Source organism: Chelonia mydas, chromosome 11, assembly GCF_015237465.2.
Source record: "Chelonia mydas isolate rCheMyd1 chromosome 11, rCheMyd1.pri.v2, whole genome shotgun sequence".
Taxonomy (NCBI): Eukaryota; Metazoa; Chordata; order Testudines; family Cheloniidae; genus Chelonia; species Chelonia mydas.
The window spans coordinates 39,765,660-39,788,197 of record NC_051251.2 but is presented as its reverse complement, the minus strand read 5'-3'; the positions used below and the strand labels follow the sequence as shown (position 1 = coordinate 39,788,197).

At 38.5% G+C, this 22,538-nt stretch overlaps 1 protein-coding gene across 6 annotated transcripts in view; it reads left to right on the top strand.

Annotated features, from left to right (window-relative positions):
• The window catches only part of SLC25A12 (solute carrier family 25 member 12), a 65,403-nt gene that overhangs the window by 20,180 nt on the left and 22,685 nt on the right, over window positions 1-22,538 (top strand). For 4 of the 6 annotated variants that reach the window (XM_043525490.1, XM_037911917.2, XM_037911921.2 and 1 more), the window contains 7 exons: window positions 7,709-7,848; window positions 10,647-10,793; window positions 13,162-13,309; window positions 14,640-14,733; window positions 15,338-15,422; window positions 20,174-20,258; window positions 21,609-21,767. In XM_043525490.1, coding sequence (XP_043381425.1) covers window positions 7,709-7,848; window positions 10,647-10,793; window positions 13,162-13,309; window positions 14,640-14,733; window positions 15,338-15,422; window positions 20,174-20,258; window positions 21,609-21,767 — 858 coding nt within the window. The remainder of the gene's footprint in view (window positions 1-7,708; window positions 7,849-10,646; window positions 10,794-13,161; window positions 13,310-14,639; window positions 14,734-15,337; window positions 15,423-20,173; window positions 20,259-21,608; window positions 21,768-22,538) is intronic. The other 2 variants (XM_037911918.2, XM_037911922.2) reach the window with 2 other exon arrangements.

Sequence of the window (22,538 nt, the reverse complement as noted above, 5' to 3'; positions counted from 1 at the left end):
ATGTAAAATGGGATACATAACCACCTTCACAGGGTTATTATAAGTGTGTAGAGTATGGGGGAAATATAAAGCACAATATAATTTCATATGAAATACTGACATTTGCTAATCAGCAATTGGTCTCAGATCACTTTTGTGAGTTAAGGAGATGCCTCTGTATTGGTTTATTTCTGGGCTCCCCCCCTACCCCATTACATATGTATCAGACAGTAGGTTAGCTTCATATGAGTGCAGGAGACAATTTCAGTTATGTCAAATTAGGAAACTCTCCAAAGACCTCACGAGATGAGATCATGGTGAAGTGTGATATTTCCATTCTGGATCTTTGCTTCAAAGAATCTTACAAGATATTTACTCCTTGTGGGGTGAGGGGAGAAGGCCAGTTTTCTTCGATTTGTAATTTTTGACCTTAGCCAATCAGTGCGAATAAACAAAGGTATTACCCATTGCTTTACTTAAAATACACACACTTAATAGTGGCATATTGTGTATATTAATCTGTATAGTGTACAAGGTTCTGTGCATGTATATCATGTCCCGTATGTATAAATATTTTTAATGTAGAGAATTATTAGAAATTATACCAAAATGGAATAGAGCTAGCCAACTAGCGCGCACAATTGGTAGACAGTTGTAGATCTGGAACTGTGGTTACATTTCAAACACACAACAAGTAGTTTCCTTCACTCTGATTTTTTTTTCTCTCCCTTAGGCTTGACCCTGCATATATACCCATGACAAATGTGGCCATCTTGGCTTCTTGCTGTTTTTTTTGCCCTCTTTCTGTCACTTTTCTACTCTTACTAGCTCTTTATAAAATGTTTATATTCTACTCCCAATGAGTAACTTGTTTGTTAAATTATGTGTAAAGCTTTTACACAGAAACACCTAAAATCTCATAGAGGTCAAGGTTAACAACTTTATATTTATATGGAAACTATTTGTCGGAAAGATTGATCCATTATCAGTGGATAACATATGTGAGATTATACATTCCTGAGAATTATCTAAAATCTAAGTTTATTGAAATAAAAGAAAAGGGGGGGTGGAATGGTTAGCAGTCAATACCTAGTTGAACAAGTAACAACTTCATTTAACAGGTTTCAGAGTGGTAGCCGTGTTAGTCTGTATCAGCAGAAAGAACGAGGAGTACTTGTGGCACCTTGAGACTAACAAATTTATTTGATCATAAGCTTTCGTGGGCTAAAGCCCACTGTGCTCAAATAAATTTGTTAGTTTCTAAGGTGCCACAAGTACTCCTCGTTCTTTCAACCTCATTTAAACCATTCATTCCTGTTTCAATCTTGGCTGTAATAGAAAGAAAACAATTTTTGAGAAAGGGATTTAGCATCCCTTAATAATAAACATGCTAAGGATTTGTGAAATCACAGTTCACCTTTAGAATACTTTCAAGTCAGGACTTTTCCTAATCAGGTAATTCTAAGACCCTGATTATTTTTTTAAACCTTCATTGATGAAGGTAAGTAACTGTCTACTTCCTTGATGATAAACCTTCTTAACTTGAAAGAAGTATTTAAAATAAGATATAAAACAAATGCTACAAAGCTGAGAGAATTTACAGATTTTTTTTCTATACATTTTTAGTTGAACTGAAATTGGGTTAGAGCAAATGTTCGTATTGGGTAGTTTTTGCTTTTCAACTCTGTCTTCTGAGATAACTCAAAGAGCTGTGCCTTTGCTTGATGCTAAGCAGATAATCCCCATCTTGTGGGGTAAAAGTGACTGGAACCTGGGATTGCCAAGACTGCTTAAAATTTCTCTAGAAGTAGGTATTTGACTGGAAATGAAAGGATTCTTCTTGAACTGTCAACTGGGTAAACTTTAAACTGATCTGGATTGTGTCACTTAACTGGTGTGTACAAGTCCAAGCACTTTCTTCCAATTTTGCACCTTCTCATGCAGAGGTTAGAAGGACAGCCATTCTCATGGAATGTTTCAGAGGCTGATTTTTAGTTAAATACCTGAGCTAACTTAAAATCTTGTAGCTCTGAAGAGCAGAAGAACAGATAAAATAACCAAACTGTATATTGTTTTACGGTTTTCTTGTTCATGATTTCCCTGTGTTCAGTTTTCAAATTCTTTTGGAGCAAGTTGGAAGGTATTTGGATACTTGAACGCTGACTAATGCAAGGCATTTAAATATTGTTGCTCAGAGCAAAAAAAAGACTATCTCCTAATCTCCTAAGAAAGCATTTACAAAAGCTCCGTCTATACTATTATAGATGGATGGGATTATTAACCAAATTTCTAATTTTAAACCAGTAAATTTACTCCAACAAATGTAACAAATTACTCCTTGGGAAAGAGAGGGTTAAATCTTCCTTAAGATTGAGAAACAGTAGAGGTTTTGAGAGTGTTGGAGGATGGGGAGGGGCTGAGGAAGAGTGAGTGAGAGGTAGTTGAGAACACTTCAGTAGTGGTAAACACCCATTTTTTCATGGTTTGTATGTATAAGAACATCTTCTGTATTTTCCACAGTATGCATCCGATGAAGTGAGCTGTAGCTCACGAAAGCTTATGCTCAAATAAATTGGTTAGTCTCAAAGGTGCCACAAGTACTCCTTTTCTTTTTGCGAATACAGACTAACACAGCTGTTACTCTGAAACCTTTCAGTATAACTGTTTACTTCCTATTTTGCCAACCCCCAACGCTCAAAAATCATGAGTCAGGCTCTAAAACTAATTCATGAGATTGGATAAAAAAACCCCAAACTTTAAATACAACATACCTTCATATTAAATTTAGTGTACATTTATTACCTTACCTGAGGTTGGTTTCTGTTTAACGTGGTATCATAGGTACATGCAGTGAATATGGGAACATGATGTATGCATCAGTGCATTTTAGTTATTTATAATAATTCCAGGAGTTCCTGTGAAATTAGAAATGGCACCCTTCCTTTCTTTGGTCCTTCCACATGTTTTTCTGTTTAATCTTCTATCCCACTACCCTTTCTCCTCTCCAATCTCACAACTAGAACCACTCAACATAATCTGTTATCGATATGTGAGAGGCACCCATTCAGTTTTAATAGTAAATAGTTTAAAGTCCAGGGACAGTGTTAATTTACAGAACAAGAGCTCAGCAGCGCAGGAAGCAGTGACTTGTACGTGTTTATTTACATCAAAAATGATTAATTCATTACCTTTGTACTTTGGCCACTATTAATGATGGTCCTGACCTTTTAAATAGGAATAGAAATATATTTCCATTCATTTTAGTTCCTTTTTATTCACCCCATGCATCATCCTCTTCCCACTCTCCCACCTCAGCACTAGCAGGCGTACTGCTGCACTTGTTACACTTGGGGTATGGCTATACAGTAGATGGGAGGGTGCTTCCCAGAATGGGTAGATAGACGCGTGCTAGCTCCTCCTGAGTGATTATACTAAAAATAACAGTGTGGCCACAGGCAGCAATAGCAGCAGCTGGGGTGGCTTGCTCATGCTGCTGAAGCCGTACAGCTATTTTTAGCATGGTAGTGCATGGCTGTCTACCTGAACTGGGAAGCCCCCTCCCAGTTGCTATGTAGATATACCATTGGATTCCTTCCTCTGTTATTCCCTAACACACCACTTGCGCAACATCCCCAGGGAGCTTTTCAGACAGACTTCTGTTTTTTATGTTATTTGCAAGTAACAGCAGGTTTTTGTTTTGATTTTTGTTTTGTATCCTGAAGGTGGAAGTGAATGAAATTAGCTTTTTGCAGAAATAGCAAAAGATCATAGCAACACTTTAGAAATGCATTGCTTACATTAGCGTTTAGACTTTTAGTGATGGGGACCATAAAAGAACCTGGATACATAAATAAAATCTCACTTAACCCGCCCTCCCCAACATTGTCGTATGTCCCCAACATATGCTCGTATAGCTTATCTGTGGAATGGATTTTGCTTGTAACTTTAGTGTGAACTTTTGCTTCATGAGAGATGATAGGGAGTTACAAACTCTGCTATGCAGGCTGGCAGAGTGTAGAACTTCTATGAAATCTCAACTGTGGTTTTTGGGTGGGCTGTATTGGAGGCCTCACAAACTATAAGCATTGCCTATATAAAGTGATTAACTTGTACTTACAGTGAGCCTAAAGTTTCAGGCTCAGTTACAAGCTTTAATACTCCCAGATCTTAAATTTTGGGAGAGTTTAGAAAGAGAAGAGAGAACTCAGAACCCAGGGTTCCCAGCCAGGATCACTTAAAAGGCTGCTTTGATTCTGTGCACTATCCAGTGTATCCAGAAAAGTTGAGACAAAGTTGATAACCCCATCTCATGGACATCTTACAGAATGACTCCCTTCTCCTTGTTCCAAGGAAATGTCTTCAATTTTTGATGAAATGTAATTCATTTTAAGTGTTTTTCAATTTAAAGTACAAGCATTTTGTGTAAGACATCTTATAGTAGCTATCACCCAAGGGCCAAAAGAAAATGAGTACTTGTGACACCTTGGAGACTAACAAATTTATTTGAGCATAAGCTTTTGTGAGCTACAGCTCACTTCATCGGATGCAGCTGTAGCTCACGAAAGCTTATGCTCAAATAAATTTGTTAGTCTCTAAGGTGCCACAAGTACTCCTTTTCTTTTTGCGGATACAGACTAACACGGCTGCTACTCTGAAACCTGTCATTATCCAAGGGCCAAGATGTCCAACTGCCAGTTTTGCCTCTGTGCTTACCCTCGTGTTAAATTGTTGGTGAGGGCTGCTGCCTTTCCTTTTTTTAATGTATGAGCAATAGCATAGTCTGAGCCCTGAAGTTTACATTCTGCCGAAAACATTTGAAATGCCAAAAATCTGCAGGCTGATCCTAAATTGGTGATGCAACATAGAATTTCCATTGTGTGCATTTCCAGTGGCCTTAGCCATAACTAGAATGTGCTAAGCACTATACTAATTTCCATTCTATCCTAAATTGCTGTACAATTCAGCTTGCTTAGCCCTCTGCTCAGTGGAAAGCCAAGATTAAAAGATAAGGGCTGTTGGAGATTGTCATGATGTAGGTGCAATGTTAGAGCTACATGAAGCAATTTACATTATTCCTGGTTGCAGCTGATATTCATATTTGTTCACAGTTTAAAAAAATAAAGTACAGTATATAAAAGTAAAACAAATATATAAAAAGAATACTTTCAGCACTATAGCTCAGATCAAAAGGATTGAGTAGCACTGTTACGATTCTGCGGTAACATAGTCCCTTCCCCCCTTGTGGGTGGGTGGGTGGATTAGGGGGATGATGGTTGAGCTCAGTTGCACCTGTGTTCTGTTTGGGTTCTTATACCATGCTCCTCATCTTTGTATCTGCGTGCCTGGAACTCAGATTGGTATTTAGCCTCTTCCCTTGAAATTGAATGTTGTCTGAAAAGGATCTTCGTTTGGAGAAAATTTACTGCGCCTCACAGGTGCTGACTTTGGCCCTATCTTCAAAATATTTGAAGGTGATTGGACAAAATCTGGTGTGCAAAGCCTTCAAATAAATGCTGTTCAGATACAGCTATAATTTGCTTTAAATGGTCAGGTGGAAAATTTCTGTGGCAGTCATGTAAACATTTTGTCTAAGCACTTGCCTTTAATTTGGAGGTAGTGCACTGGAATGCTGGAGCTATGGGTTTGTATGTGACTTTAGGATTATAACTCCTGGGGCTGATGGTAGATTGGATGCATCACAGGGCTGTGCTCTGGCCATGTCATTTGTGTGGCAGCCCACATCCAAAGCTGCATCACGGAGCTACATTGATATCTGCCTTGGAGGAGAGTATCTGTCCAGCAAAAGGTAATTCTACCACAGAAAGGTTAGCAAAGACTGGGAAGAGACTTCAGTAAATAAGCAGCATGGATTGATGGGGACAATGAAAAACTTCTATCAGATTGTAATAAAATGGTGTTTTTTACAATTTTTTTTTAAGTTTAGTGAATTGCTATCTGATCTCTTTCTTATTTGAATGGTTCAATCAGATATGAACTACTTGCAGTTTATCTTTGATAATTTGCTGACATCTGTCTCGGGAAATAAAAGGAGTACACATACCTTAACATTAGCTGATTTTATCAATTTCTGTTGTTATAAATACTCTGTCAGCTTGAACGTAGAAATGTAAGTACCTGCACCTGCTGTGATAGAACAGAGTAAAGAGAAAAATTAGAGCATGGGACAGTGTGACAAATATGCTGGTGGACATCACTTCATTCACAGTCACCAGAGTATGACCATACTTTTGAAACTCCCTTGCAACTATAATGTGAGGCAAATGATATAACCAAAAACCCAATCTTGTACATTAGTGAATTGATCTGGAACTCTGACCCCTTCCATAGATTTCCATTCGTCCCTCTTTCTTTCCTTCCCACAATGATTTCTCATACACTGAACCAATAAAGCCTCTACAATCATGGAGTAGCATTGACTCATGTAAAGAAGACAGCTATAGATCTGAAAAGCATATACTTTAAAACATGAACAAACCAACTAATCACTTAATGTAAAGAAGGGAACAGATTTCCATCAAAGAAAGAGTCTGTGATGGAAAAATGGACGGAAGATATTGCAGTCCACATCTGTGAATTTCCGCTTAGAAACAGAGTAGATAACTGCTCATAGGGTAAGAGTCCTCTGGTACTATTGATAAATGTAAACTCAAACAATGTTAAATAAGCTAGCTAAGTTGTTAACAGAAAAGAGAGCCGGTCCTGTCTTAAAGAAAATATTTTAGCATTTCTCTTTTAACTTAAGCTCTGTGGTGGGCTTTTAAATTAGTTTAGTTTCACAAGGAAATTTAGAATTGATTTAAAATTTTTGAGCTGAATTTAGAAAATTATGTGCTGGTCTAGTTTGCATGTGTCCAATTTGTGTGAACAAATGTCCAGTTGTGTCCCATTGGCCATTTGCACACACATACCAGACTTGTATGCACATAATACCCCATCTAATTTTTCTGTATCGGGCTTTGTTACTAAGGACAAATATGCTATAGGTTGACTTGTTGTACAGTACACACAATATAATTCCATACCCTCAAATGTGTTTTTTTCCTTCTCTACTTCATTTAAAAGGTGACATCTTTAATTTCACTTACCTTAAAACATTTTAATAACTGAGACTACCAATCATGTTTTATAGGGTTTGATTTCTGTGTCAGGGCCATATTTTATGACACTATCAGAAGCTTTTAATAAGGTGCTTTCTGCTGAGCTAATGATATGCTTTAGGTGGCATTTCTTATGCCTATCTTCAATAGACATATTCAGGTTAGTGTGAATGTAATAATCAAGTTTCAATCAAACCATACTTAGTATGACAAATATTGCATTAGACAGTGATGCAGGTATTCATGTTTTTGATAAAAGGCTTAATTTGACTCCTTGCAGAAATGGGGAATTACTATTGATTTCTGTATCAGAGTACAAAATAGCAGCTATTTATAGTGCTACAAGAGAAATTGCTTCTTAATTAAAATTAAATATGAAATTATTAATTCCATGGCTTTACATAGTAATGTACAAATTTGAGTATTAAATTCTGTAGTAAATGTGTTCTTACACGTGGCTCTGAATATACAACTTAGAAATTACTCTAAAGTGACCAGACTACAACACTTTCTAAATGGCCTTATAAAACTGCTTATTTTCTAACAGGAACATTTAGGCAGGGGTGAATTATTTTATCCCACAACTCATTTGCTTTTTTTCCCCTCCCAAGAAAATGTCAAAGAAATTTTTGGACAGACCATTATTCATCATCAAATCCCTTTTAATTGGGATTGTGAGTTTATTCGACTGCATTTTGGACATAACAGGAAGAAGAATCTTACCTACTCGGAGTTTACACAGTTTCTGCAGGTCAGTTATTTATTTTTCTTTCTGTGCATAATTGGCCATCAGCTCTGTCATTTCTGCTGTATTAATGCCATTATAAATTAGTTTTATTACATGGTGGTGAGAAATTTGTTGTCCAGATAGACTAATCAGAACAGAGCTAAACTATCACTTTACCATACAGATTATATAATAAGATCACATACAGTGTATTAGACTTTGGTCCACCACCTTGTTGGAGGGCAGGATTAATTTTGTTTCTAAAACATCCCCTCATTTATGAGTGTGGGTGTCTGGTCCTGCTCCCGTTGGAGTTCAGTGGCAAAACTGATTTCAATGGGAAAAGGATTGGGACCTGAATATCTCCACTGGCTGTTACTCCATAGCTTCCCTTGATACTTTGTTGTATTGATTAATTTTTCATTTAGCTTCATGAAGTTTTTCCTATTACATTTCCCCATAATATACACTACTGCACCTCAGAAGTTTAAGACCCTTGTGCCAAACTTGCAGTAAGCCAGAAGTCTTCCTTTCAAAGGTTTGCTGAAGAATCCTGTGGGGAGAGGACTTTAAAAGTATTCACTCCCAGAACCATACTTCACATTTGGGGAAAAAAGGAGTTGTCAGCTAAGAGAAAAGGAAAGAAGGAGAATGTGGACAGCTGTGCATTGTAATTAAGGGGAAAAGATTTTGCAAATTTATGTAGGTAATTGAATTCTATATAATTTGAAATGATCAACTCATATTATATTTTTGTTGTGGTTTCTGGCTTTTAGACCTAAAGAAAATTAAAATTTCATAACTGACGTAATTCCACGGCTGGCCTGTGAAATTAAATTGTTTTGTTTTTGGAAATAATTGCAGGAAAGTACAGAGTGTTGAATTAGATTGGTTATGTGGCTTGTAATGATAGTTTAGGACATAGATACTGAGGGCATTCTACAAAATAAAGAGTTTGGTTAGATAGGTTCTAAAGTCCATGGTGTGTATGGAAGAAATGCAGTAAAATTGTGGGAGGTAAGCAGAAGATAGTGGTACAAGGAATTGTGGGAATGGCAGTGGAGTGCCATCTAAACTCAAGCCCAGATACCTCTGCTGCGCCCACACTGTACAGTAGGTGGTAAGAGAGTGGTGGGTCACAGCTCAGTATACCCTTATACAAACATGTGAGCTGGGGTTCAGTACATCCCTAGATGTGGGTTTAGGGCTTTGAATGTGGATGATAAGGGTTTTGGGCAACAATGCACTGTTCACATATCCTGAGTGGCAATTTTTGTTGAGATAACCCAGAGCAGTATCCTGGGCAGTCCCAAGGAAGCTCTCTTATGGGATACAGCAGGGTTCTGTCCAGTGCTTAATTTGTAATGAAAGGTGTAGTGGCTTCAGCAATTTTTTTACATTCATAACTGATGCAGCAATCCCAGAGGTGCCAGGGCTATGAACTGCCAAGCTTAGAAGTGCCAGGGCTCAGCTCTGGCAAGCCCATGCAAATTATCAGACCTGCTACTGCATTCAGCTGGCTTAGTCTGTGTCGTGCTGAGATCAGAGTATGGATGAGGGCAAGCTGGTTGCAGCTCAATCTAGACAAGACTGAGGTAGTACTGGTAGGTTGGGGAAACTAACCAGAATATTTAGTTCAGTGGGTATCAGCTGGAAAATTTTGCATGCCTTTTGTTACTCTGGTTAATAACCTGGGCATATTTTGGATTCCCAGCTGCTTCTAGACGTCTAGGAATAATGGGAGTTGAGTGTGTGCTTTATTATTATGCATGGCTAGAAGGATGCAGTTTTTTTTATATGGTTCTCACTAGAGTGATCCATGCTTTTGTCACTTTGGGATTAGATTGCTGCAATGTCCTTTATATGAGGCTACTCTTTTTAAATTCATTTGTAAACATTAGATGGTATAAAATGCAGTGATCCACTTGTAAAGAGATGTTTCTCTCAGGGAGCATGCTAAACTTGTATTCTGGAATCTTCACAGGCTTCCAGTTTATTTTCAGGACAATTCAAGGTGATAATTTTAACCTATAAAACCCTAATTGTGTTCAGTCCTGAATACCTGAGAGATCAGCACTCTCCTCATTTCATATAATATTAGGACTGGAAGAGGTCTCAAGAGGTGATCTAGTCCAGTCCCCTGAACTCATGGCAGGACTAAGTATTATCTAGACCGTCCCTGACAAGTGTTTGTCTAACCTACTCTTAAAAATCTCCGATTATGGAGATTCCACAACCCCCCTACGCAATTTATTCCAGTGCTTAACTGTCCTGATAGTTAGGAAGTTTTTCTTAATTTCCAACCTAAACTGACCTTGCTGCAATTTAAGCCCATTGCTTTTTGTCCTATCTTGAGAGGTTAAGAAGAACAAATTTTCTCTCTCCTCCTTGTAACAACCTTTTATGTACTGCATAACACATCATTGGAGGAGCATTGGCTAACAGCTCCCTGGTTTAACATTGAGCAGGCTGCAGGCAGGGCATTGGGTTCGAACTGTGAACAGTCCTTTGTGCTTCAGTTCACCAAAGCCCAGATTTGATGACATTTCAAACTCCAATTGTTCTCCTTTGATTTTCTTGTGACAGCAAAGATGAATGGGTGGGAGTGGTGGGAAGACTTTTTGGCTTCCATTTTGGATTGGAGTTTTTTGGGATGAATCAGTTTGTTGGGCGCTTTTACTAAAACTACTGTTGTATTTTTATATAGAGTATAACATTTGCATGCACTCTCTTAGGCAGGCGGATGAAGACAGTGGGATTTCCATGCACAGTGGGTATACAGACTCGTATTCCTAATGTGATATTTCTAATTCGTATTTCAGGAGCTACAGTCAGAACATGCAAGACAAGCCTTTGCACTGAAAGACAAAAACAAAACTGGTATGATTACTGGACTGGACTTTAGTGACATCATGGCTACCATTCGTTCACATATGCTAAGTCCGTTTGTGGAAGAAAATCTAGTTTCAGTAAGTGTAAAGAAAATAATGTCTTAAATATAAGTGCTATTCAAGTGAGAGTTTGTAATTTAATTGATATATGTCTAAAATTCTTAATACACGCCTTATCTTCCTCTTCATTAGCAATACTGACAATGCAGTACCATTCATTGCTCACACAGGGTTTTTATGCAATATTGTGTTTTTATAGAAGTAATACTGATTAGGGCCGTCGATTAATCACAATTAACTCACATGATTAACTAAAAATATATTAATTGCGATTAATCACAGTTTTGATCACGCTGTTAAACAATAGAATACCAATTGAAATTTATTAAATATTTTGGATGTTTTTCTACATTTTCATATTCATATTCTGTGTTGTAATTGAAATCAAAGGGTATATTCTTTTTATTATAAATATTTGCATTGTAAACATGATAAACAAAAGAAATAGTATTTTTCAATTCACCTCATAAAAGTAGTGCAGTGCAATCTTTGTTGTGAAAGTGCAACTTTCACATGTAGATTTTTTCGTTGTTACATAACTGCACTCAAAAACAAAACAATGAAAACTTCAGAGCCTAGAAGTCCACTCAGTCTTACTTCTTGTTCAGCCAATCACTAAGACAAACAAGTTTGTTTACATTTACAGGAGATAATGCTGTCCTCTTCTTATTTACAGTGTCACCAGAATACCAAATTAATGGTATTCTATTATTGTTTTAACAGTATGATTAATCACAATTAATTCTTTAATTGTGTGATTAATTGTGGTTAATTATTTTTAATTGCTTGACAGCCCTAATAATGATGATAAAGTACAAGTTATTCTGCATTACTGAAAGCAAGATTGTTTGTCATGAATAGCTGAGTATTTTCCTTTTTTGTGTCAGTGAGGTGAATCACCATAGGTGCACGTTCTTATGGCTTGGCATTTCATAGTAGTGTCTTCTCATTAGATGCCTTCTGCTGACAGTCACTCTAGCCCTGCAGTGGTCTGCTGTTCTCATGACTTGGCCCTCCAGCCAGGGACCTCTGTATGGTCCCACCTCTTTTGGGGTAAACATAATCCGTATGGCTGTCGCCCAGTGACTTTATGTTGGGTTTTCATCCCAGCTACAGGCTTAAGTCCTTTCCAGCCCTTATATCCAGGGGCCTCCCCACTACTTTTGTTAGTAGGGGAACCCAGGCACTCCCTGTACTCCAGGTTTCAGCCCGGGACCTTGTAATAAACAGCTAAGGTCTGCCTATTTGTATCCACTGCTTCCTACTGTGGCCTGCTTCTAGGCCTTTCCACCAGCTCCTTCCTGGGCGCACTCCTTCACAGATCCCAAAAGGAAAAAACCCATAGCTCTGGGTACAGACAACATATATGAGTCCCTTGCCAGGCCTACATACCCCTAGGGAGACTCAGGTCTAACTGTGTCTCGTTATCTTTTGGCTCTGGCCAGGCCTTTTTTTCAGTCAGTTCTGGGGTAGGCCCTGGTCCTAATCAGGCCTTCCTTCAAGAGGCCTTCTTCTCTTCCCAGTCAGCCCCTGCACGGAATGTTTCCCCTTTTAAGTTCCTCCAGGCTTGGCACTTCTTGCAAGTGAAGCAGGATGGGGCTAATTGTGCCCACAGGTTCTCATTAACCACTTCCCACCTTGTATGGGGTTTGTATACTCTGTCACAGTAAATAAAAAATTTGAGCTGAAATTTGCAATGTAAACAGTATTATAACTAGTGACATGAAATGTGGTCCAGATCCTGCAAATTCGTACTCATGTGAGTAGTCCTATTTACTATAATAGGACTATTCATGTGAGTCAGAATTTGCCCATCTTTTGGCTCACTGCTCTTTACAGCCAAGTCCCCAGTCCAGCAAACAAATTAAGCATGTGATTAATCTTAAATACATGAGAAGTCCCATTGAAGTCAATGGGGACTATTTATACACTTAAGTGTTTTGCTGGATGGGGGAGGTGTCTTAGTTTGGAAAGTAAGGATTTGTGTTAATTTCAACTTCTAAGGTTAATTGTTAACACTGTTAACTATTGCTACAAATTATCTAAAATAAAACATACGCAAATTTCACTGTTGGAAAAATCTAGAACAATGCATTCTACAAAAAAGTTTAATAGTAATTCTACAGTTGTTTCCTGATTATTTTTATTGCATCAAAAACCATAGTACCCTTTCTATGTAATAATGACCCCCTCACTGGTATCACTAAAAAAACAGGATATAACTACTATGATGGAAATATATCTTAATCTTTTCTTGTATGTCCAGATGGATGTTAATTTACAGTAAAGCTCTCTTGGGTTGTCAAGGGGTTTAAGGCTATCAGCTGAATCCTAACCACATATCAGGATCTGTGTTTTATCTTTTTTTTTTTTTTTTATTATTTATGTTTTTAAGGTAGCAGGTGGAACTATTTCACATCAGGTCAGCTTCTCCTATTTCAATGCTTTTAATGCCCTGCTGAATAACATGGAACTCGTTAGAAAGATATACAGTATTATAGCAGCTACAAGGAAAGATATTGAGGTCACAAAAGGTAAAATAAATTTACTATATTTTATTAATTTTCAGATCTATAAAGTGTGCCTTTTTTATACTGTATATGGATTAAGACTAGTAAATCTAGTAATATGGAAGTTTAGCACAGCTATGCAAATATTTCAAGTTTGATTCTGAATGTGCTTCTCCTGCTCAACTCCAGACTTCACAGGCCAGCAGAGGGTTCTAGCTGGCTCTTTAAGGAGAAGAGTTGTCAGGGTTCTGACAAGAGCCTTGACTGGTTCTGATATCCTGGGGATACCACTGCAATGTGGACCTTCTTGTGGTAGTGATAAGTGTTTACATGGAGCGTAGAAAAGTATGGGGAATATGGCAACTTTGGCAGAATGGGTATGCTTTAACAATAACAAAAATACTTAATCAGAAACTCTCTGTGTCCTGTTGGCTGTTCCTGTGTGCTACTGTAGCTCTTTCCACACAATTTTAGCGGAGTTTGTAACCGTTTAATGGCATGGTGTGCGCTAAATATAATTTGTTTCCACACATACAATAAGGCTAATACTGTTAGCAAGCATGCAAGTTAACTATGATTCAACCTTGCCAGTGGCCTGGATTGATTGGCTTTCTGTAACCATTTCATAACATAGCTATTTCCCATCTGTGGACGGGACCCGCTAACTATATCTTCTGGGTTGGCCCCACCCCTTTTCCTTCCAGTTCTCATGAAGTTAGACATCTAAGAGTGCAATACCCCATGTGTGCTGCTCTATGTTCATATGCTCTGGGCACCCTCTGTCTTTGGATGGTAGGATGGGACACCTGTCCAGATTCTCCGGTTTGCACTGATACATCACTACCTAACTATTTTTGTAGATGTGAATGCACAAACGTGGCTCACATGTGATTATCTTGTGAAAAACTTGTTTTATAGATACTACTAAACCATGTTTTCTGTAACTGATCAGAGGAGTGTCATGGATGTGTTACAAATTGTATTTGTAATGGGGATAGGCACTTATCCAAACCTGGGAACAATGAGAGCTAGGGGAGGAAGGAACATTGAAATGATTGTGCTAGTTTTAATGCTGATTGGTTCATCCATAAATTATACCATTGTCTGCTTTTACAGTAGAGCCCCAAATACTGGATCTGATCTATGGACTTTGCTGATAGGAGAATTGCTATAGATTTCAATGGGGACTACTTGCATAAGTAAGAGTTGCAAGATCAGATTTACGCTGTGATTGAAGCTGCTGTTCTGAAATAGATGTGGTGTTAATTCTGGCTCATTTCATTCTATTTAAAGTGAAAATGTGATAAATGATTCAGGATCATTTACCTTATTTTCCCCTTCCTCTTAAATCCAGAGGAGTTTTCCCAGGCTGCAATCAAATTTGGACAAGTCACACCGCTGGAAATCGATATTCTCTATCAACTTTCAGACTTATACAATGCTACAGGGTAATTTATAACTATCATAATCATTCATATTAGTCTTTTCACCCTATTTATATTTACTTTAAAATAGATTTGTTTTACGTATATATTCATATATTACGTATATATGGATTATTTGATGACTGCTGACTGTGCGGGAGGGTGAGTGGTGTATAAGAATATGTATAGTGCAGTCATCAGATAATCAGTATATGGTGTAAAATAACAAAATACACTCCCTGCTTCAAAAAACTTGTAATACACAGATTGCTGGTGTAAACTTGAAGTGTGAGAGGTGTCTTGACTAGATTGCAGCATGTGAGTTATTATGGGGTACGTGGTGGCTGCTGCATTTACAGAGTGCAGACCCTATATTACCAGTATGCAAGGGCCCAAACCTGGGTAATGCTGAGTTCCCTTTATGCCCACTGAGGACAGTGAGAACAGAAATGCTTATAACTCCCAAGATTGGATCCTGCAACAGTACTTAGTAAAGTACTTAGGAATACCTGAAATATAACAAGTAATATATAAAGCCATAATCTAGTCTGTTGAGGAAAAGGTGCTTGCTGAGATTTGTTTATGATTTTGGCTAACAATGATTTATTTTCCTTGGGCTTGTCTGAAGGCGTTTAACTTTGTCAGATATTGAGAGAATAACACCACTGGCTGAAGGTGCCTTGCCTTACAACTTGGCAGAACTCCAGCGGCAGGTAGGTAGGAGTGATATCATGTGTACAGTCAATTGTGAAAATGCTAAACTGAAGGAAACATTTAGAAGTTGGCAATTTATAAAACTTCTGAATATTTGCTTATGAAAATTAGAACTATTTGCCTTAAAAAGGCTTTTACAAAACTCAAATCTGTGCTTATAGTTTGAAAAGAAAAGAAAATCTGTTCCCAGATTTTACAGATTTTCTTTTCTCTCTTGAATATAAAGAAAACATGTTGGATCCCTCTGACATTAGTGATGTTTTTGTTGTCTAGGCACTAGATTTTAAGGGAAGTTTTTATTACATTTTTTTATAATTGGACTGAAATTGTAAGAATGTTTTAAAACATTACTTCCTGAAACAAATCATTCATTGAGTAGATGCTTATAGATTTTAATCAAAATATTAGATATTTTTTGTACTAGAGAAGAAACTTACGAAACCGTTAAACCCTCTGATGAACTGTCTATACACTTGGAATTCCCACTATTGTTAATAAACCAATTAAAAACATATCCACTAACTCCTGAAAATATCTGGAATTTTCTGTTAAAATCCATCCTTAAATAAATACTAGTTTGGAAGTACACTTTGAGTTTTATTTCTGTTTTAGTACACTTCCATATTGAGCTCCATAATAAAGCTCTATCTTTATGTTGTGAATATACTTGTGTATACAGCATGTAAGGCTGATAAATGTGTTCTCCTTTGAGAGATTAGTTGGAGTAATCATCTTCCATGGTGATTGACTTGGATGGTTTGTTTAAAATGCTCACTGAATCTTGCTAATGTTATTTGATACTCATTAGCTCTTGTGATTTACATAGCAACAGAAGAATCCTGTTTGTGTGGGGCTGATGAAAAATGTAGAATTGGAGGATGGAAAATACAGCTTCAGAATGTTAACTCTTTACTTCACCTGAGCAGGGCTGGCTCTAGGTTTTTTGCCGCCCCTACCCAAGCCAAAAAAAAAGAAAAAAGGGTGGCGGAATGCTGCCCCTGGAATTGTGCCACCCCAAGCATGTGCTTGCTTTGCTGGTGCCTAGAGCTGGTCCTGCACTTGAGATCTTTCTTCATAGATTTGTGTGGTTTCCTTTCATGGAAGTTTTATATACTTTAGATTTAGGTGTTTTTACAAGTCAAGGCTCTGTATCCTGTGTGGCAAGTTACACTCTCTTTGCTGTACTGCTACCTCTTCTAGTATGAGTAAATATATGAAAAGACAGTAGTTGTGTCCTGCCAAGGTGGTGGTGCCATCGCTGTAATGGGAAATAAATGTACAGTCTTACTCAAAGTTCCTTCCTCTGCATCGGTCTTGACCACCGGGACTGGCTGGACTCCTGTGGAGTCGCAAACAGATCCTGGCTCGCAGCATAGTTGGAGCACCCCCCGCACCACCACCACGACTTGCATGTCTCCTGTCCTCCTCCTCCTCCCTGTTCCTGCCAAGGGCCAGTGACTTAGACTTCTCTGAGGTATCCATGGAGGTGTGCAGGATGGTGGTGAGGTGTCTGCTAAGTATGGCATGCAACTCTTTGTAAAAGCAGCGAGTGTGTGGCTCAGCACTCAGTCAACTGTTGGTCTTCCTGCCTTCTGGTATGTCTGCCGCACGTTCTTCACTTTCACGGAGCACAGCCACTGATCCGTGTCATACCTGTTCTCCCACATCCCCTCATAGATGTCCACATTACTACGGCAGATCCGTAGCTGTGCCTGCACAGCCTCTTCTCCCCATAAGGTAGATCCAATATCTCCTGTCGACTCTGGGCTGGAGGGCATCTGGAGTATATAGCTGGCATGGTCAGCTGGGCAGTTATGCACAACAGTGGAGAGTTGCTAAGTGTGCTTGCCAAGGTGGACAACCAGGAAAAGGCATTTAAATTCACAGGGTTTTAAAGGGAACAGGTCTTCTGGTCTCCGTGACCCCTGGGCAGTGGAGTTCACAACTGTGATTGGAGCGGTCAGTGTCAGTCATTGTGGGACATCTGCTAGAGGACTGTTCGGGTCAACATAGATAACGCAGTGTCTACATTTGTGTTGTCTCAACCTGAGTACATCAGCTATGACTCAACACTGCTCAGGTCTTACTATGTCGGCATAATGGAGTACTTACATCCGCGTGAGACAAATTTAAGTGTAGACACATGCTTAACTAGGTCAACACAAGGCAGCATATGTTGACTTGACTTTGTAGTTCTATACCAGGCCTCAGCTACTTTGTGCTGCTAGTACAGTCACTCTCTGCATCTCCAGTGTTTTTGCAGTGACTGCTGTCACTCGAGCTAGGCTAACTTTGCAGTGAAGACAAGCCCTGAAACATGGTTATGCAGCAAATTCAGAAAGAAGGACATGTATGTGGCAGATTAAATGATTACATAATCATGCTGCCCTGACTGTGATTGTTTACATTGAATACTAACTGTGCTCTGAGCTGAAAAATCAAAGAAAAAATGCAGTACTTGAGCCTAAATGGTTTTATTTATACTTTCAGTCTATAAAGTATAGATAGAAAGTCTATTTCTTTCTAGAAATATGGAGCTGTACCTTTAAAAGTAAGTCTTTCAAGAAGGTACAGCTAAATCCAGTGTTCCCCTGAACTCTTGCCTTCTGACCAAAGGATGTCTCCATATCCTTTTTCCTTGTTATGTAAAACAGAGATAAATTCTTCAGCTTCTTTATGTGCACAGACACCCATGCTCTGTATTTCTGCCTTAAGTGCTCAGTGGATTACCATCGTTTCCCTTTTCTAGGTCCCCACTTTCTGAAAATCGGAGTGATTTACCTACTATCTACCTGTAGCTCACGAAAGCTTACGCTCAAATTAATTTTTTAGTCTCTAAGGTGCCACAAGTCCTCCTTTTCTTTTTGCAGATACAGACTAACACGGCTGCTGCTCTGAAACCTATCTATCCTTTAGTCGACCTTTGGAATTTTTAGAGTGCCTGTCACCACAGTGTCTATGGCCGTGTTGACACTGACAAAGATGGAACCCTAATTCTCCATCATTGTGCAGTGGTGTACCTCCACTCGTGATAGGAAGGGTGGAATATGTACTGAGTAGAGATAATTAATATGGTGGTTAAAAACACCTGAGCCTTGTCTACCATACGGCTTACACCATTGTTACCATGTTTGGAACTGTGAATCGGAGCACCCTGTTTTTGCCATCCTATATAAAAGACCCAAAAACTGGTGCAGAAAGTGAGAACTGAGAAAGATATATTACTAGTTTCTTTAAGCAGCCAGGATGGATGTGTCAAATGCATACAATGCTGTATAACTTTTTGCCAGATGAAAAAGAGATGATCCCCAGTGCTGCAGCAAGCTCAGCACAAGTCGTTTAAGCAACCTTAGCGATAGATCCTTTAAAATATACTCCTGTGGATATAGGAACTGTGTTTTCAGTAAAATGCCATATATCTTCTAGTGCATATTCATGTGTTCATGTGTGGTCTAAGAGCAAAACCTTTCCGTAACACCCTGGGGCCTCTGCAAGATCTAAATATACTGTCAGGAGTGTTGGGGTCATCTGCCATGGTGCAAATGGCTTTAAAAATGTCGGGGGAATGGAGCAAGGAGATTTACTTATACACCTTTTGATATTTTCCCTCCTTGCTTGTACAACCACAGCATAAGCAAGAGGGGACTTTGACTAATTTTGATTGTAAGGCCTTGGAGGTGGGGTCTTGGTTTTTGTGTCCATAGAGCACTATGCGTATCTCTGGCAAAGTATAAATATCACCCTTACTATGCCAGACCAGATATTTCCCTGACTTGAACACAGTTAATTCCCAATAATTTCCATTTGATCTCAATTCACAATTTTGAATCATTCACTTTTTTTGGAGTGGGAGGAGGGACTAGTCTTACTGCTATCTTCCTTTCCTTCTGTGTGCAATTCATCTTACACTCAGTGAACAAACTCTCCTCTACCCCCACTGATTTCTGTTTGGCCCAGTTTGCATACTTTACAGAATGCCTCATCAGTGCAAGTTAGACTAGCTTGCTAGTGGCACCTTTTTTCTAACTAGTCGACACCACAATATCAGTCTCTGTAGGCTTTTTCCCTTGCAGATGTACATTTGTTTAAGTCTATCACTGAAAAATTCCAAGGCCATGTACTGCTTTGTTACTCTAGCATACGTCAGTGAAATCTGAGGCTCATCATTATAACTTAAAACAAAAGTCAACCCTATACTTATAACTTATTAACCTCTCAGGGGTGTTATGAGGACTAGATCACTTTTTTCCTTGCTTTTGAGACTGTAAAGTGCTGTATGTGCTAAGTATGGATATCTAATGCATATATAATGATACAACATAGACTATATTGATAATGCTCTTGATCCTGTGAGGTGCTGAGCTCTGTCTCTGAGGTCCTCAAAGCTTATTGAAATCAGTGGGCGAGGAGGGCACTCACCATCTCATAGAATCGAGCCCTACAGAAGGGAAAAATCATAAATTAAAAGCATCTCCTCATGCACCTTTCATATAAAGAAATAATTTTTCAAACTGTTTCTTTGGTCAGACAAGGAATATAGGAGGTAAAACTATATAAGAGATTTATTTGAAAATGTGCTATTTCTTTTATGCCAAAGGAGGATTATCCAGTCTTTTTTCCCTTGAACTAAAGCTGCTGTTCTGTCAAATTTTTTCTTTAATTTTACAAAAGCCAGTTCATAGGCTGCTTCAGTTTCTCACATGTTTTCCAAATCATGTCTCCCTTTTCCCCCCACCCCTCACCCCCCCAGCAATCTTACGGCGGTATGGGCAGGCCTATCTGGCTCCACGTAGCAGAGTCTGCTTACAGGTTCACTTTGGGCTCAGTTGCTGGAGGTGAGTGACATGTCTGTGTACTGTTTTCAAGGCTGGGTTAATGTAATATTATCTCACCAGACTAATGGAGATCATCTAAGGTGCAGTTCATTGTTTGAAAGGGTAAGAACTGGAGAGCTTTGTGAAGTGCTCTTTATTTTTACCTATGATCAGAAGACTTGGCAGAACATTGCAGTGGCACCTCTGGCTCCAGACAGTCTTCAAGGCAAAACGTTCATAATGACATCGGCTTTCTGCATGCAGTATTGCACCGCCATTGATTATACTTGGTGGGAGTGATACCAAAAACATAAGAACAAAATTGAGAGGGACAAAACTGAGGATTTTGCTATGTCTGTCTACATAATTATAAACAAACTTTTTCTTATTTTGTTAGCTTTTGTCAATTTTCCCCTTAAATATAGTTTTTGAACATTTTAACATGCCTTTTAAAAAAAAATCCATGATCTATTGGTGTCATAAGGTTTTGTCCTTCATTTTTTGTAATAGCATTTGAAAGCTTTGTGTTTGTTAATTTCAGCGACTTTTTGCTTAAGACATATTGTACGTTGGGGTGAAATTCAACCCCTTCTACTCCTACACAGCCTGAGTAAATGATCATTGTGCAGAGAACTACTCAAGGGTTGGGAGGGCCAGAATCCATCACACAACTTGCAGGAAGGGTTCAGAGAGCCACTGAACGTGTGCTTCCAGATACCCACCAGCCATGCAGCAGAACAGGTGAAGTTACAGTGCATTCTGAGCTTTCTGCAGTCCTTACAACCTTTGGCAAATTTCAAACAAGAAGAACAGATTATTTTACATATTCACTTTTTTATGGTTCTCATCACTATAATATCTGTGAACCTCACAAATACGAATATTTATTCTTCCAACATCCTTGTGAGGTTGGGACATATCCTGTCCATTTTACAGATGGGGAACTGAGGCATAGGGATTACACTCCTGATCCAGCAAAGACTGGCACGTGTTTACTGTTTCACAATGTGATTAGTCTCATTAACTTCAATTGGTACTATTCACAGTGTATACAGCCTTCTTATGTGGCATCTCCATTACTGGAGGATTCCAACCACAGTAGCCTATTCTGTACCATCCTGTGTTAATCTCTGTGTGGCTGAATAATTCTTTTGATCCACCAAGGATGCCACGTTGTCCATCCAAGATTTCTTTTTCTGCCTCGTGTTGTGCCATCAACTTTCCCTTGCAGTGCCCGTAAACATGAATTACCCTCTGAACCTCATGTTTTGGGTCACTGCTGTAGAAAACTAGTACTTTTTTTTAACAGTCAATTGCAACATACACACCTGTGGTACTGTAGAAATAATGTTTTGTAATTTTTGCTTATAGCTGTGGGTGCCACTGCTGTGTACCCCATAGACCTGGTGAAGACACGAATGCAGAATCAGCGCTCTTCTGGTTCAGTTGTGGGAGAATTGATGTATAAAAACAGCTATGACTGTTTTAAAAAAGTTTTGCGTTATGAAGGCTTTTTTGGTCTTTACAGAGGTAAGTGAATAAATCAAAGGTATCTAGTAATTTTCTTCATCCAGTGCATCAACAGCCAACCCCTTATGGGAACACCAAAAAAACTCTTGCTAATCAGAACAATTCTGCTTCTATTTCACATAGCTGAACTGAGTATTTATCTTCCCTTGATCAGTGTCATTATAAACACTTGCTTGGAAAACAGGATCTTTGTTCCTCTAGTGCTATTTACATTGCTTGAAGTCCTAATTTTCTGGGGCATTATGGGTGCTGTGGACTTCATTGTTATCTTGCAAAAAAAGGATTGTGACTGTAGGTGGGAGATAAACAGCAGGAGCAGATGAGTGTCTAAGGAGCAAAGATCCTATTTTAATGCAAATATTTGTTAGAGAAGGATGAGAAATACATAATACAAGACAGAAACAGAATCATTTGAAATGTAATGTCTGAACTAAGGGTCAAATCCTGCTCATCATACTCAAGCAAGTAGTCTCATGCTTTTAATGGTTCTGTTCACATGAGTGATAAATGGGATTTGCTCCATGATTTGTAAATGTTTCCTTAGGAAAAACTAAACATCATTCGCTAGGTGAAGCCTTCCTTGTTTTTTGTTGCTGTCTACTATTGTATTAGTTCTAAAATATGAATAATATGTCTCATATTTTATAAAATTGATTATCAGTGTAATACTGATTTTAAAGTCTAAGTTGAGAAATTAAAACTGCTTTTTATCAATCAGGTGCTTCAATATACCCAAATATAGGGGGTCCATCTCCTCTTTTTAGCTCGGGC